Source organism: Urocampus carinirostris, chromosome 20 (assembly GCF_059441175.1).
Source record: "Urocampus carinirostris isolate Australia breed hairy pipefish chromosome 20, RoL_Ucar_1.0, whole genome shotgun sequence".
In the NCBI taxonomy this organism is placed as follows: domain Eukaryota; kingdom Metazoa; phylum Chordata; class Actinopteri; order Syngnathiformes; family Syngnathidae; genus Urocampus; species Urocampus carinirostris.
This window is the reverse complement of record NC_142368.1, coordinates 14,634,275-14,651,763: the sequence shown is the minus strand read 5'-3', so window position 1 is coordinate 14,651,763 and position 17,489 is coordinate 14,634,275. Positions and strand designations below refer to the sequence as shown.

General features: G+C 40.4%; 1 protein-coding gene across 1 annotated transcript in view; it reads left to right on the top strand.

The window, feature by feature from the left end:
* itsn2a (intersectin 2a) overlaps window positions 1–17,489 on the top strand; it is a 56,162-nt gene that overhangs the window by 3,507 nt on the left and 35,166 nt on the right. The window contains exons 2-5 of the mRNA XM_088325392.1: window positions 3,699–3,799; window positions 15,474–15,569; window positions 15,645–15,708; window positions 15,960–16,129. Of these exons, the coding sequence (XP_088181518.1) occupies window positions 3,793–3,799; window positions 15,474–15,569; window positions 15,645–15,708; window positions 15,960–16,129 (337 nt within the window). The 5' untranslated portion in view covers window positions 3,699–3,792. The remainder of the gene's footprint in view (window positions 1–3,698; window positions 3,800–15,473; window positions 15,570–15,644; window positions 15,709–15,959; window positions 16,130–17,489) is intronic.

The window sequence follows — 17,489 nt, the reverse complement described above, 5'->3', positions numbered from 1 at the left end:
TATTTCTCTTTGGATTTCTTTCTTCCTCTCCCTTTCTTTGAGTACGCATAAGTTAAGGCAGTGGTCAGCATCCTGCGGCTCTAGTCCACATTTTGCAGTAATATGCTATTAAGTACAGGGTGACCCAAAAAGATACGTACCCATGAAAATTTCAATTGTGGCTTTGATTAAAAAGTTCTTTATTTCAATTTACAACCACACATTATTCAGTTTATGGAAGACCATTCACCAGAGTTTCAGCTATTTCTGTCAATTTTTAGTCCATTTATGGCTTTCCCAAGATGTGTTCCAAATGTCCACCATTTCGTTGCAAGCAAACCTGTACTGGTCTGGCAAAGTTTTGAATCACTTTTATACACTCCTCTTTCGGGATGGCTCTTGTTTTTGCTGCAGGCGGTACATTTAACAGAATGAAGCGGCCTCTGAAACACTTCTTCTGGAACCTTCGAACCCCCCAAAATATTGTTTTTGCTATTGACGTGCCTGGAAAGCATAAAATGGGCTTCATCTGAGAACCAAACGTTCTCAAGAAAGTTTTCATCATTTTCAAGCACATTACAGAACCTTTCACACATTGTTACTGGCTTTTCCTTGTCATTTCTGCTTTATTTGGATTTTGTATGGGTATAGGTGCAGATCAGACGTCAAGTCAAGTCATTTTTATTTGTGACGCCCTTAATCACAAAGAGTCTCAAAGGGCTGGACAGGTTATTGCACGGACTATTATTTCAGACTATTATTACACCATCCCCTGATCTGAAACCAACATGAGGGAAAGTAAAAACTCGAAAACCTCAACATGAGGAAAATGAAGAAACCTTGAGAAGGGACCGCAGATGTGGTAATCCCCCTTTCAGGATGACCAGGCTGCAATGGATGTTGCAAGTACTAATAGTACAGAGATATTGTCAACAAAAAAATATAGGTTATTCATATGCTATAGAGTAGAAGTGTGTTTCAAGCTTAGATTTAAACATTTCCACTGAGGTTGCAGATCGGATCTCATGAGGAAGAGCATTCCACAGCACCGGTGCCCGGATGGAGAACGCTCCCGAACTTGCGGAACACTGCTTGGCTCTTGGGATCACCAGTAGACCAGCGCTTTCAGAACGAAGGCTCCGGACCAGAACATAGGGGGAAATCAAATCTGAAAGATATGATGGAGCAAGTCCATGTATGATTTTGTATCGTACCAAGAGAACCTTGAAATCACATCTTAGGCTAACAGGGAGCCAATGCAGCTTAGCCAAAATTGGGGTGATGTGATCGGACTTTCTTGTCCTAGTTAAAAGCCTCTCTGCAGCATTTTGTACCAGCTGAAGACTCTTGACTTTGGACTTCGGGAGACCGGAGAGTAGTGCATTACAGTAATCGAGACGGGAGGTAACAAACGTGTGAATTATAATCTCCGCATCCGACGGAGACAGCATAGGACGAATTTTAGAAATGTTGCAAAGATGGAAGAAAGCGGTTCTAGTAATTTTCTTCACATGTGTTTGAAAGGACAGATCGGGGTCAAATATGACACCTACATTTTTATCTGAGTCACTCTGTGTGATGTGACATTTGTCAATGTTCACAGCAGTTTTTGAGAATAAGTCACGGCATTTAGATGGGCCAATAACTAACATTTCGGTCTTTTCAGAGTTAAGACGCAAGAAATTGAGTGACATCCACTCTTTTATCTCATAGGTCCACTACAGTTCCATGCTCTCTGAACTTCTTAATCCAACTAACAATCGTTGATTTTGATGGAAAGTTGCGACAATGGAAACGCTTTCGAAACTGAATCTGTACACTCTGGTATGATTTTGTCGCAAAATAGGTCTCCAGGGAGAGTATCTTCTGCTGACAAGACATTTTCAGGGCAACTATAGCTGCAAATGATCATCCATAGCTTCACCTTTCACGTCCTGCAACAGAAAAAACAATCGCTAAAAAATTGATTTTTTTATCGGATAAAATTTGGGTACGCATCTTTTTGGGTCACCCTGTATCAAAAAGGAGCGTTAAAAGAAAAGCATGTGTTTCGATTCATACATGCCCCTAAAGGAGCTTGCTGTAAGTTAGATTAACCATTGATTTGCGACTGCACCAGTACTAACAGGGGGAAGGTGAATATACAGCATACACACACAAAAACACACTACCTTCTTTCTTTTCGTGGTTTGGCAAAGCTTCCTGTGTTCAAACAGGATAGCCCTTCTATGCAAAGTGTGCCAAATACGTTCTCTTCCCCTCGCACACACATACTGGATACTTACACCCACAATGATGCATTGATCGTCACATCCGAGCACAGGTGTCTATCAGCATGCAAGGAGAGTCCAAACGTCTTTGACATCTCAGCTGAATTCAGCAAATGTGGTTTTATGCAACATCAAAACTTTCCTTTCCGGGTGGTATGAGTGGTTTTGGTACCTGAAGCTCCAAAGAAATAGGAGTAGGCTCTGTTGTGTATTTGACACTGCTCACTAATAACACGCCTCGGGGCGTTTTGATATTTGTCAACTAGGGTGGATACGATAGCCTTGTTTGCACAAGAAAATAGAAAGTACCGTATTTTCCGCACTACAAGGCGCACCTAAAAGCTTTTATTTTTTTCAAAAGCTGACCATGCGCCTTATAATACAGTGCGCCTTATATATGGATCAATATTAAGTCGCAAAGTCTTGCAACTAAAGCAAGCAGACGCCGACTAGATTTTCCCCCGAAGGCGAAGTCGTCCGCGGTGTATGCTGGGATTTATATACCGGCGTTTCATTTCCCAACCAATGTGTCAATCATCATGTGAATTAGTCACTATTGGCTAAAGTTATTCGGAGGTAAAGGGGGCGGATCCTTTTTATCATTTACAGGCTCTCATAGGCTAAAGGGGCGAAACAAAGCCTGCGATTGGCCGAAAAAGATGAATGTGAATCACACGTTGGGTTGCACTACGACATAGAGAAAGCATGTTTTACTATTCTGTATTTGTAAATATTTTACTCTCCTGGATTTACTACACTCACGGTTGCAAGAAGACCATGGTTACGTATCATTAATGAACGTGAAGGCTGCAAGAGAACTTAGGTGAGCTATGCGAATTTATATTTTCCCGGTATCTTGTTTTAGAACGATCTTGATATTTCTGTGATGAGTCTATTTTTAAACTCAATTCAATTCAAAGTGTTTATTGTCAAATGTACAGTAAAGAATCCCGTTTCCCTGTACAATAAAATTCTTACTTTGCTGTCCACACAGTTGCCAGCAAAAAATAAAATGGAAACTAAGAAATGATTGTTTGGTGACATCGTACAGACACCGCATCCGCACGTGTCTGAGACACGTATTTGCTTCTTTGCAAGCTTTCGGAATGTTTAGGGGGTAATAAGTTGGACTGAACTATCCGACTGTTTTGTCGACGTTCGCATTGTAGCGCCTTATAATCCGGTGCGCCTTATGTATGGAAAATATTGGACCAAAAACTATTTTTTGGGGGTGCGCCCTACAACCCGGTGCGCCTTATAGTGCGGAAAATATGGTAATTTTTAATATAATCTACCGGCCGTGTCAAGACATAGTCGGCTGCCACATGCTGTTGTAAATGAAATATAGATGCAGAGCCTCGTTTTTCAATCTCGTATTTTATTTCTTTAACATCTTTATGCATTCTCATTTCTCCCTCCACAAACACTTCTTTTCTCTCTCATACACAGAGCGCACACAGTCTACTCGGCTATATGACCTGCCCTTCCTCTGCAAATGTCTGCAAGTTAGCCAGCCGTGTGGCGCACACCTCCACCTGTAGTCATGAACGGTAAGGAAGTAGAGTTGAACTTCAAGACAGTCAAAAGGATCAAGTATTCCCTGTGTATAAACTAGTCAAGTCAAGTCAAATTTATTTATGACGCCCTTAATCACAAAAATGTCTCAAAGGACTGCACAGGATTACAATGACACAATGACCTGATCTTAAAACCAACATGCGGGCAAGGAACAACTCAAAACCTCAGCGTGAGGAAAAAGAGAAACCTTGAGAAGGGACCTCACAAGTGGTATCCCCCTTTCAGGATGACCAGGGTGAATCACATTTAGCATTACAGTACACAAACATAGTAAACACTAGGTAACATGTTGAAGATTTGTCCGGAAAGTGCATGACAGCAGCGACGCCCCCAGCCTGTAAACTAGTACAGAAAGTCTATGACGGCCACGACGCAGCTTCCCTTCTTTGCCAGCTGGTCCATGCAGGCGTTCACATGCTTCAGGTCAAACGCTGGTCCTGCTGACTCATCTCAAATCGTCCTTCTCCTTCGTATCACCACCAGGCAGGCAGTCGGAAAAAGACAGGACAATACAGAATATGAGGTGGGCATCAATCATAAGCTTTGGAATAGAAGTGTCTTTTAAGCAGGGTTGGGTAGGGTTACTTTAACTGGATTACTTTCAATTACTTTTGGATTACTCCAATACCAAATATGCTAATAAAAGACAAAATAAACTAAATATGAATAGAATTATGACTCACAACACGTGGTAAGCTTTCTCTCCTGGCTTTGATCTCTTTGATCTCCGGCAAAACATCAAATGCGACAGAAACAAAATGAAAATAAATCCAAACATCATTTTTGCCGTTCCATGTATTCCATTACTCCCCAAGCCTGCACAAAATTTAGTCATTTTATTCATATTTAGTTTCTTTTGTCTTTTATTAGCATATTTGGTATTGGAGTAATCCAAAAGTAATTGAAAGTAATCCAGTTAAAGTAACCCTGCCCAACCCTGGTCTTAAGCCATGATTTAAAAACTTCCATCGAGGTTGCAGATCTTATCTCCGGAGGCAGGGCATTCCATAGCACCGGGGCCTGGATGGAGAACGCTCTCAAACCTGCAGACTTCTTGGCTCTCAGAGTGACAAGTAGACCGGCATTTTCCGAGCGCAGACTCCGTGCAGGAACATTCGGGCAAATCAAATCAGAGAGATAAGAGGGTGCAAGTCCATGCAAACATTTATATGTTAATAAGATAACCTTAAAGTCACATCTTAAGTGGACTGGGAGCCAGTGCAAGTTGGCCAATATAGGAGTAATATGCTCAAACTTTTTGGTCTTAGTCAAAAGTCTAGCTGCTGCATTCTGAATCAGCTTGATGCTCGACATCGGGAGACCAGAAAGCAATACATTACAGTAATCAAGCCGAGAAGTAATAAACTGTTCTGGATTATGTTTTCTTAAACTACCTTTTGTCACAGTTGGACAAAGTCCTCTCATCCTTTAAATTACTACTTTTTATGAACGTTGGTATTATACTTTGATACGTTTAAAACAAACCAGGCTTCCTTAAGGATATACAATGCTGCAGAGCCCCAACAAAGTGGAGCAAAATTGGCGGTTTCTCTGCAAGATATGTCAAGTAATTTCCAGAACATTGAATTGGCTTTTTATGAGTAAGAAAAGCTACACGCCTCCCCGTGCGGAGTTTGCATGTTTTCCTCGTGCCTGTGTGGGTTTTCCCCCGGGCATTCCAGTTTTCTCCCACATTAAGAAAAAAATGCATGTCAGGTTGATTGTTGGGCCCAAATTGTCCCTAGGTGTGAGTGAGTGAGTGAATTGTCCTGCCTAAAGATTGCCTCAATGGGCTCCAGCACCTTCGTGACCCTATTGAGGATAAGCAGTGCAAAAAAATGGATGAATGAGTAAGAAAAATAATGATAAATGGGGATAAATATAGACTGGTTAGCATGTCCGCTTCATGGTTCAGAAGTCCCGTGTTCAATTTCGGCTGCCAGCCTCCCTTTGCAGAGTTTACATTCTTCTCCCAATTGAACTAACTTTGACGTGTACATGGTTCCAGCCTAATCCTGATGTTATGCAAAAGTAGAACAAGATAAAAATAATTGCGGCCTTACTGCTGTCAAGCCATTATCAGTGCCAGTGCATTCCTCAAAAGGGTTGACATCCTGCATCCCAATCAAAAAGCAGGCAAAAACAATTTGTGTCCCTGGGTTTGTCAACAGTCCTAAAGGCAACCACGTGGTTTCTTCCCTCGAGGCCTGGCAGGCAACTGAGGAGGATCTATGGAGCTTTGACTAAACGCTGCACCAAGGCAACAAAGGGAAGCGTAGCAATCTATTGTAATTCCACACGGGCATCTCTGCTCTTTAATATTATTCCAATATTGGCAAAGGGGGTGGTTTGAGATCTGCTGTGTGGACACCCTTGTTGGAGGGAAGTACTACTTGTTGAGTCATGTGTCTGTTAGGATAGACAAAATGGAACGTTTATCTTTTTGATTGATATCATAAAACTCTGGCCTTGTTGGTCAGGGCCGCCTCAGCAGATTGCACTCATCTGAAGCTCGTGTAACCCAGAGATGTGGTAGAAAAACAGAAATGTTACCTGATTTGCTGGTATATTGAGACTGATGACATGGTTTTCATGCTTGGTTTTTAAGATCAATCCCTTTCACTAGTAGTACAAAATTCAAAGTAGTACTTCCCACAGAAATTAATAATGTCAGACCAGTTTAGTTGTTCAAGACACTGTTAGGGGAAAAACTATATTATAAATGTAGCGTTTACCAAATTGTTCGAATTAGTTATCTGACCCCATTAACCAAACACAAACTTTATTCTCCTAACAATTTTTTCTTGATATTATGGAAATAATATTGACAAGGGACAGGCATTTTCACACGGGGGCAGATTTATTTTCTTAAATTATTTATTAAGTGAATTCCATCGAAATTTGCCGAATTATTGTCGAATTAGTCTAATTAGTTTTCGTCGAGCCTTGCTCCCGTTTGTCTATGCTGTCTCTTCCGTGTTCCGTTCTTTTGACACGTCGGGGCATCGGCCCCTCCCCCTTGGGCAGGCTGTCTCCTCCCTTGGGCGTGCCAGTATCTCCTCACGTGGCTTCCACCCAGTCGCCATCTCCTCCTCGCCGGAAGACGCCGCCATGTCTGAAGGGCTCACAACAAGAAAGCTTATCAGCTCATAGCAATGCCAAGCGTTTAACAAAACAAGGCCTAATTCCTTCGTCAGCGCCCCGCTATCAAAATTCCCCAGCCGAAACACTACACTTCGAACGGCGCGACCTTCAGCCTTAAGTGGAAAAATCCCCCTGCATTCAACAAAATTTAATTTGTATTATATTAAATCCTTTATAGTAAATTAAATAAAACGAAAAATCCCTCATTTTAGGAATAATACTAACAACATGCATTTAATAGAGCAAAAGTTAAATTTGACATAAACATATCATTTTTTTTCACCTGGAAAAATTGTGAAAATTATACATATTTCATTTTTTACTTGGCAAACATTCTGTAACGTTATAAATGTGAATTAGGTCACATTTATATAGGTCAGATATTATATTAAAGACAACCCGAAAAAATAGGTTAAATCTTTTTTTTTTATTAAAAAAAGCCCAGAAATGGGCCGTAAACGATTCACAGAGACAAAAAAGTAAAACATGGAAACGTATATACCGGTATGCTTTTTCCTATGACCGGGACAATATATTACTAATGGAGGAGATACAATTACGTCACGCTTTTGTATATAATACTGTATTCAATATACAGCAGTCATCTTTATTGTACTCAAAGTACAATTAAAAATGCCATGTATATACAATTTTGATCGTTTAAATCACATTTTTTTTAAATATTTCATCCTTATGAAAAAATATTTTGATTTCTAAAATAAAACATTATTAAATAAATAAAAATACAAAACATGTTTTAAAATTGATAGTAATTGAAATGAGATTAAAATTAAACATTGCTGCCTGTTCAAGCTTTTAAACAGAACTAAAATTCACATTTCACGGAACCCTTAACCTCATTGGTCATTGGGGGACCCACGAGGAAGCAACTCTGGAAGGCCTTCTCCACTGTTTATGGTCCATGGCTTGCTCATGGGTTGTGGCAAAGTTGGCACTCGTCCAATCCTTAATGTTGTCGGCCCAGTTGTTTTTCTGTTTTTTTTTCCTGCTGCCCCCATGGATTGTGCCCTGGAGAATTATCTTGGTCAGTCCTGATAGTCTTGTGACGTGACCATACCATTAAAGTTGCTGTCTGCGAACAGTTCTTCGTAGGATCCAATGTGCCCTCTAATGGTGTTTTGCACCATTTTGTTTGTCGCATGGGCTAAGTAGTTGATGCTTAAAAGTTTTCTGTATCATTGCATCTCCATGGCCTGGATTTACCTTTCGAGCCTCGATCTGTGAGTCTAAGTCTGGTAAGTGTAGATATATGAGTCTGATTTTTTATTTCACTGCAACGTTCTTGTCCCTCCAGATTGGTTTCAGTCTGGCAAGTTTGGCTTTGGCTTCAGCCATCACAACCATGACTTCTGGTTTTGACTCCTCTTGTGATATTACAGATCCAAGATATTTTAAATTTGGTGACATGTCCAAGCTCTTAGTGGTGGGTTGTGATGTTTGCGGTGATACCTTGGAGGTTGCTGGTCATTACTGTTGTTTTTTGATGGTGAAGAACTAAAATACCGTAAATTCCGGACTATAGAGCGCACCTGATTATAAGCCGCACCCACCACATTTCGGGTGGAAAACCGATTTTGTACATACACAAGCCGCACCTGTATATTAGCCGCATGCGCCCACATTGAAAAAACGCAATGCAAACACGAAATTAACTCAAACCCGATACAGTCCAAAAAACACAGCCGGCAAATGAACGGAAATTGATACCGGTACTTAACATTTAATGCAGACCTGCAGATTCCAGGTACCCATTGAAAGTAATCCAAGGAAAAAAGTGTATATTTCCAAAGGTAAGGGTGGGAAACATATATATCCACTATTGCCGTCCACGTCCACAAACACGTCTCACCTTTACTCCACTTCCCGTCAGCATGCGTTTGCCCCGCCCCTTCTTTCTCATTTGCTCGCACAAAACATATCAGAGAAAAGAAGTGTTTGTGGAGGGAGAAATGAGAATGCATAAAGTTTCTAAAATAAATACACTACAAAAATATACGGTTGCAAATACATATTATACATGGTTACACATATTTACAAAGAAAGACGGTACACCGAGAGAGTTTTCAAAGCTTTAATAATAATATTATAACTTTCATCCCAATCTGTGCTTGTGAATGGTAGCAAAACGCAACTAGAAACACGCTCGCGACTCAGTAAACGAGCCTTTTAAAAAAAAACATACCGTACTTGCCAAAACCACGGTAAACCGTCCTCATCTTCCTCCTTATAACTGACGTCATTAAAGTCGTCTTCCTTCAGTATGGGAAAGAGACTTCATCATACAGACGTCGTCCCACGTTCCCTCTTTCAAAAACACGCTAGCAACACGCTCGCAAAAGAAAGTTTACGTCCAGTAGCTCTGTTTCCTTCTTTACCGGACTGCTCAATTGCGTTTAGCTTGAAAGTTGCGTCATGTGCCTTTCTCTTTGCAATTTGCATGATAAGGATATGTCTACGCTAATTTAATTTGTGCACAAGCTAAGAAGGTGCAGTCTAAATCTTACCTTTTGTACTCGAGCGCCGCTGGCGGCCGTCAGAAAAATGACATAAATTGGCCGCAACACTGAATAAGTCGCAGGGTTGAAAGTTTGGGAAAAAAGTAGCGGCTTATAGTCCAGAATTTACGGTACATCAAACCAAAGCCAAACACTGCTAAATGTCCACTTCTGGTGTGGAGGCTTTTTGCAATTGTCTCTTCTCAAACTAAACCTTGAAAGCTGAGCCTCCCACCTGAGTTATTGTTATCTTCACTCCCAGCATCCCAGTAAGCATCCATAAGCTCTCAAACTCTGTCCAGCCTGTTTTAAGCGAACCGCCAGCGTATTAAGGAGCTTTGTCGTGTCCCACTTCCTGTCCCTACGGGGCTGTGCCAAATCCTACATTCTACAGAGTAGTTACATCTAGCGCCACATTAATTACTTCAGGTTATCTAGACAATGATACAAAAGGGGTCAGGGTACGGGACGAAACGCACCTGCACAGGTGTTGAGTGTGTGGATGTGGGGCGGAGTGAGCAGATTCTATTGGGAAAGCAGCTTAACGATTCAAACGCGCTTTCTTTGGTGACCCAGCTGGATGCGGTTGGTTCTGCTCCACTCCTTTTAGAACACATTGCTGATCCGGTTTCAACCCAAGGCAACAGATAGGGGACTTTTGGATTGTGTGTGTGATTGTCGTGCCATGCTTGCAAAGATGTGATGTTTGTTTTGGGTTGGAAGGAGTTCCGGTGAGAGTAAGCTGGCATTTCCCTGAACAAAAAAGAACAAATTAGCCAGGAGCAATGTTCCCTGTAATTTTGCAGGGGTCTGAGCGTTTACACAAAGTCTGTGAGCTACGCTTGAAACAACAGTGAGCAACTGCAATCCCAAGTGTGGCAACTAAGTCATTATCAAACATGTCCAAAACTTGACATCACGTTACATTTTGCTGAGTTTCCGGCAATGCAAAAAAAAATTTCACTTTTGAATGAATTGACTCATGTACTATTGCAAAGGTTGTACGGCCTACAAACGTCGTTTGTTCTTACAATTCTTTCACAAGATATCCGTTTCTTTTTATTTCCTGATATATTCTGTCGCATAATATTAACATTTTGGGGGGCTTATTTAGTCGGTTGCAAGATACAGAACTGTACTTAATCACACTTTTAGTGGAAGTACAATGTTGGCAACAAGATTCACTTTTTATTTACACGACTCCGCCCGATATCTATTTATCGAAATGAGAATTGGAAATGCAACACAAACTTTTTATTCTTTGTTCTGTGTTTTTCTCTACTTTTTTTAAAATTCCTTTAAAAAAAATCTCATTGTGTTTATTTTTTCCGAGCTGTTACTTTTTTCTTTTTGTTCTCTATTTACTTTGAACCTACATTTCTTTCTTTTCTTTTTTTCTGGCTTTTTTTCTAAATTTTTCCTTATTTTTTTCTCTTCTTTTTGTTTCTTTTGAGAGCTTTTCACTACTTTTTCATTCTGGTATTTTTTTTCTTTTTTGTTCTATTCCCCCCTTCCTTTAAGTCATTTTGTGCATAATTTTACTTAATATTTGGTCATTTTGGGATTAAAAAAGCAAAAACAACCTGAAGAGCCGTTTAGGACCCGAAAGAACCGGTTCCTTTTAATGGGCCGAGCCAAAGAAGCCGGTTCCCGACATACTCTACTAACTTTACTCAACTTCGTTCGACTTCAAAATACCGCATTTAGGAAACAACGTCAGGGGAACCCTTGTATTTTTACCTTCATGCACTGTAACTTTGACTTAAGTCGCTTCTTAATAAGTCATTTTGAGTCCTCATTTTTGTGCGCTGGCTAGATTTTCTTGTGCGCAGAAAATGTGCGAGCAGTGCGCAATTGAGGGAACACTGGCCAGGAGGCTAAAAGGTTTATGATTTGGAACTGAAACAACAGCTTAACATTTTTCAAATCTATATCTGATGATGATAAATCTTAACCTCTCGCTTTTGATCGTAAGCAGAAGATAGAGAACATACAAAAAGCATAGAGGGCCAATTGATTAATTTCCACATCGAAATGAAATGTCAACAATCCTTTTGATAACCGTAGTTGGTTGTATTGTAATCATTTAATCAATCGCATATTAATTTTCACTTGTTCACGGATCCCTTAACCACCTGGGTCGTAGGGGCACCATTTCTTACGTTGTATCTTGGACAAGTACCTCCTCGCAGCGGGCATCTCTCTCCAGGCTGTTTTTTGGGTCGGGGTTTGCTCCCCTTCATGAAACGGATGAAACTGGTTTCCATGGTTGCTAGTAGAAGGAGAAACCTCCTAATCTGACTTGGATACAGAACCTTCATCATCGGGTTGTTGTTGTTTTTCGGTGTAATGTGTCATCCCGATCTTCAGAGATGAGCCGGTTTTGGGCATTAACGGATACTACAGTAGATCCTAAATAACTGGGGGAGTGGGCCTGTTTTGTTCATATTAACTTTTTGTGGTATTTTGATAAAATCAATGCAGGGTTGACAATGTCTAACTATTCCTGCAGAGGATGGGTGCCACCAGGCTGTACTTGCCCAAGACACAAGACAGGAAAATGGTGCCCCTTACTGCCATAGTGGGCGAGGGATCCAAACAAACAACATAATGTTTTTGACATATAAAATTGTGGACGGATCAGGAGTGTCATTTGGGAAAAGGTTTGAGATTGATTTGATTTAGACATGAATTTTCAGTCCCAAAATTATTTAAAAAAACTCAATCGCACTTTTTTACTTTTTATATTGGTACGATTCATCATGACAGTAAAAACATGTGAATGAATACAGTAGGCTGGCTGTACATCTTGAATGCATGTTCCCTAATTTGCATATAAATAATATATTTGCATACTTGTGCTGGTCATGAGTCTGCAGAAATCCAAGAAAATGATTGATGAATCCATTGTGACAACGCTATTTATCATCAGCAACTAAGCCTTTGAAAATGAGTTGTCACATCGTATTATGATTGGACCGACTCCCTTGTAATTAATTGATTGATATCTCCATCTTTTCCACTTTTACTACTCAACTCAAGTTTATAGCCGCCGTCTTAAGATATGCGGCAAGAGTGAAAGCAGCTGACTGTGAAGTTTTATGCATTAAACATTGGCAAGAGTGTGCATCCAAGGGTGGACACCGGCTTATTCCGCAGACAAAGTATGCACATAGGCAGAAATTTGTGGCACAAAGCTCTGCCAGGTGATGCACAAGGTTAAAATTAATTCCACATTCACAGCAAAAAAAAAAACTGTAAAAGCTCAAATATATTCTTAAGTAATCTCATTTCCTTTCATAGGAGTTTAGTTTTTTTATGTACCGTAAATTCCGGACTATAAGCCGCTACTTTTTCCCCTAACTTTCAACCCTGCGGCTTATTCAGTGATGCGGCCAATTGATGTAATTTTTCTAGCGGCGCTCGAGTGTTGCTACCATTAACTGCCCTGTCAAAGCTATATTATTATTATTAAAGCTTTGAAAACTCTCTCGGTGTACCGTCTTTCTTTGTAAATATGTGTAAACATGTATAATATGTATTTGCAACTGTATATTTTTGTAATGTATTTATTTGTATTTATTTTAGACACTTATTCTGATATGTTTTGCACGGGTGAACGAAAAATGAGGGGCGGAACAAACGCGGGGTGCCGAGTTTAAGTGGGGACCGCTAAAAGTGAGGGACAGACAGGGAAAGAAGAGGGGGTAAAAAGTTGGTTAAAGAAAAAGGAGTTGCGTGAGTAAATGTGTTCATCTGATATATTTTTCCCCACCCTTACCTTTGGAAATATACACTTTTTTCCTTGGATTACTTTCAACGGGACCAGGACTCTGCAGGTCTGCATCAAACCTTAAGTACCGGTATCATTTTCCGTTTATTTTGCCGGCTGTGATTTTTGGACTGTGGACTTTAATGAAGGACATTTAGTTTCAATCGCGGGACTTGAAGTCGGGTTTGGGTTAATTTTGTGTTTGTGTTACATGTTTAAATGTGGGTGCTTGCGGCTTATATACAGGTGCGGCTTGAGTGTTTACAAAATCGTTTTTCCTCTTTAAATGTGGTGGGTGCGGCTCTATAGTCCGGAATTTACGGTAAACTTTTTACTCATTCACTGCCAGTCCATTGACAATAAACTGGAACTTTGAAGTAAATACCTGTCATTGGCTTAAAACAGGGGTGGGAGAACTTTTTGAGTAACGGGCTGCATTGGTTTCAAGTATTTAGCAGAATGTCTGGGGCCGGGAGAAGAAAAAAAGATTTGTTGATTTATTTATTTATTTATTGTATATGCCAATAATGAGTATTGCTTCGTTACTTCACAATGCATGAGGAAAACAATATGGTGAAGGGATGTCCAATTTTCCTTATGTCATTTCATTAGTATATAGACATGCAGACTTCTGCAGTCAGATGAAATGGTTTACATGTATGAAAAGATTTGGGCACCCCTCTATAAATCATTAGGACAAGCCAAGGAAAATCTTAAATGATTAGAGGTGTCCAAACCTTTTTATACATATAACATATTAGGCTTGGTTTTATATTTGTTTTTTTTCATGAAATTTGTTTAGAATTAAAGCAAAATAAACTAGTATTTCCCTTTTGAAGCACTAAATGTGATATTCACTGAAAAACTCAATGCAATAGGGCTAGCTGATGTGTATATCATTTATGTTTTAATTTGCTGAACATAAATAAATGTATGTTTAAAGAAAATCGAAAATACAGAAAAAATTAGCCATGACATTATTTGAATGTTGGCTCAAAAAACATTAATGCTTTATGAAAAATGTTATGAATGATTGAAAGGCTTAGAATAAGGTAAAGTACCGTAAATTCCGGACTATAGAGCGCACCTGATTATAAGCCGCACCCACCACATTTGAAGAGGAAAACCGATTTTGTACTTACACAAGCAGCACCTGTATATAAGCCGCATGCGCCCACATGAATAAAATGTAACACAAACACAAAATTAACCCAAACCCGACTTTAAGTCACGCGATTGAAACTGAATGTCTTTCATTAAAGTACACAGCCCAAAAATCACAGCCGGCAAAATGAACGGAAAATGATACCAGTACTTGAGGTTTGATGCAGACCTGCAGAGTCCGGGTCCCGCTGAAAGTAATCAAAGGAAAAAAAGTGTATATTTCCAAAGGTAAGGGTGGGAAAAATATATATCCACTATTGTCCGCCGCGTCCACAAACAGGTCTCACCTTTACCCCACTTCCCGTTACCCCGCTTTTGTTCCGCCCCTTCTTTTTTATTCGGCCATGCAAAACATATCAGAATAAGTGTCTAAAATAAATACAAATAAATACATTACAAAAAATACAGTAGCAAAAACATATTATACATGGGTTACAGATATTTACAAAGAAAGACGGTACACCGAGAGAGTTTTCAGAGCTTTAATAATAATAATATAACTTTCATCCAAAACGGTGCCTGTGACAGGGCAATTAATGGTAGCAACACGCTCGCAACACAGTAAACGGGTCTGTTAAAAAAAGATACCGTACTTGTAAAAATCACGGTAAACCGTCCTCATCTTCCTCCTTAGAACTGAAGCCATCAAAGTCGTCCTCCTCAGTGTCGGAAAGATACTTTGTCATATAGACGTCGTCCTACGCTCCCATCCACTCCTGATTCTGTGCCCTCCTCTCCGTCACGCAGCAGACCGGCTTTTCGGAACCCGTTGGTGATGGTGGATTTTTTGATGTGCCTTTCTTTTTGCATTTTGCACGATGAGGTTATGTCAACGCTAATTTAATTCATGCACAAGCCAAGAAGTTGCAGTCTTCCTCGGCGCATATATTCCACCGGTCTAAATCTTACCTTCTGTACTCGAGCGCCGCTGGCGGTTGTTAGAAAAATTACATAAATTGGCCGCATCACTGAATAAACCGCAGGGTTGAAAGTTTGGGGAAAAAGTAGCTTATAGTCTGGATTTTACGATACATTTTTTGTTGCATGCAGGTGGACCTAGTGCCGCATGGTCCATTTCTCCAGAGGAGCGGGAAAAACATGACAAGCAGTTTGACACTTTGGCCCCCATCCTGGGATATGTCTCAGGTAAATCACACAAACTTGACCCCGCATGGTTCCCCCTCCCAGAATGTCTTGTGACCTTTGCTCTACGGTCTGCAGGTGAACAAGCCCGAGGATTCTTCCTCCAGTCGGGCCTTCCGCCCTCGGTCCTGGCTGAGATCTGGTAAGCTGGTTTCCTCACTGTAAAAAAAAAAAAAAAAGCAATGCGTTAATCACACAAACGCAGCTATTGTTTAACGGCGTTGGTTGCTATGCTTCAACTTCCTGTTTTGTTCTTACTTCCTGAGCCTGCTCACAGTGACGGTGTGTAGTAGATACAAAGTGATGAAGAACATTAACATTTCGATCATGCATGTCCGGACTGCATAACCATCAATTCCCGGCTGCACTCGTGAATTGTGACGTTTTTTCCAGGAACCTGGCCGACATGGATGGCGATGGCAAGATGGACAGGCATGAGTTCTCCATCGCCATGAAGCTCATTAAGCTGAAGCTGCAGGGGCGGAGTTTACCCACTGCGCTTCCGATGGGCTTAAAGCAGATTCCTGTCGTTACGGTGTCCACGCCTTTGTCGTCACGCTTCGGTAAAAATAGAATGACTAATATTTCAAAGAAATGGATCATCAGTCATTTTTTTTAATGAAAATTTAAGATTGGAGATGTTGGGAATATTTCAGATAGAATCCTTGCCCTGATCAGTGTCCCCTCTAAGCTGCGCGCGTGCGCAATTGCGCACTGCTCGCACATTCTCAGCGCACAAGAAAATCTAGCCAGCGCACAAAAATGAGGGCTCAAAATTACTAATTAAGAAGCGACTTAAGTCAAAGTTACAGTGCATGAAGGTAAAAATACACGGGTTCCCCTGACGCTGTGTCCTAAATGCGGTATTTGGAAGTCGAGTCGAAGTGGAACGAAGCAATCTTTGCTGTGATTTTGAAATTAGTGTACGCGAAGCCAAAGCAACACATGCTGTTGGTTCAGTCCAAAATATAAAGGGCAAGTTTCAACGACAGTTTACACTGACACGGTTACAGCAACAGACCCTGTCATGGCTGTTATGTTTGAAGGAATACTTTATATAGAAGCACATTAACCAATCTATGTTCACTTTTGAAACACTTTATGATAAAAAACACAGAAAAGAACTGTAAACACCAGAAAAGTAGGGGCGGATCTCTGCACTCATAGCGCACTCTACTCTCTCTCTCGTCCAGGGCCCTTTGCTCCAGGTATGGCTCTAATCATGATTACATATGGCTTAAAAATAAAATTCCCTATTTTAACTCATTCAGGCTGGGAGTGCAACACCGTGTTCCTACCACTAGCAGCAGGAGCTCTGTAGTCAAAATGAGCCTTAATGATCTTTAATAACTGCAGGAGAGAGACACATTTTAAGTGGTATACAGTAATCCCTCTGTTATTGCGGTTAATGGGGACCAAGACCACCCGCGAAATTTGAAAATCCGCGAAGTAGCGGCGCCCCATAAAAAAATGCTTAAAAAAACGTATACAGGTATACAGTATACCCCTCTGTATACATTACACCATATAGAATAGAGAGAGAAATTAATGTTATAACAAAAAAACCTGTAAATTATGTTGTATGTACACGGAATAGGACTGCGGCGAAACCGCTAGGAACCATTCAGTATGATTGTATGAACCGCTCTCAAACACAGGCAGCCATCAGTTTTTTTTGCTTGTTAACACTACCGGTTACATATTGAAAATAAAAACTGTGAAAATGTGATATTGGATGAGTGTTTGTGAAGCATTTTGGGAAACAACAGTTAAAAAAAATGTTCTGTGTTCATTTTAATGAAAGTGAAAGAGCTACCTTCTGGCAATAACAACATACTTTAGCTAGCGGCATCGAACGGCTTTTACAACAAATACACGAAACCACACACAATTAGCCTTGTTTCGGTAGTACAAACAACCGCT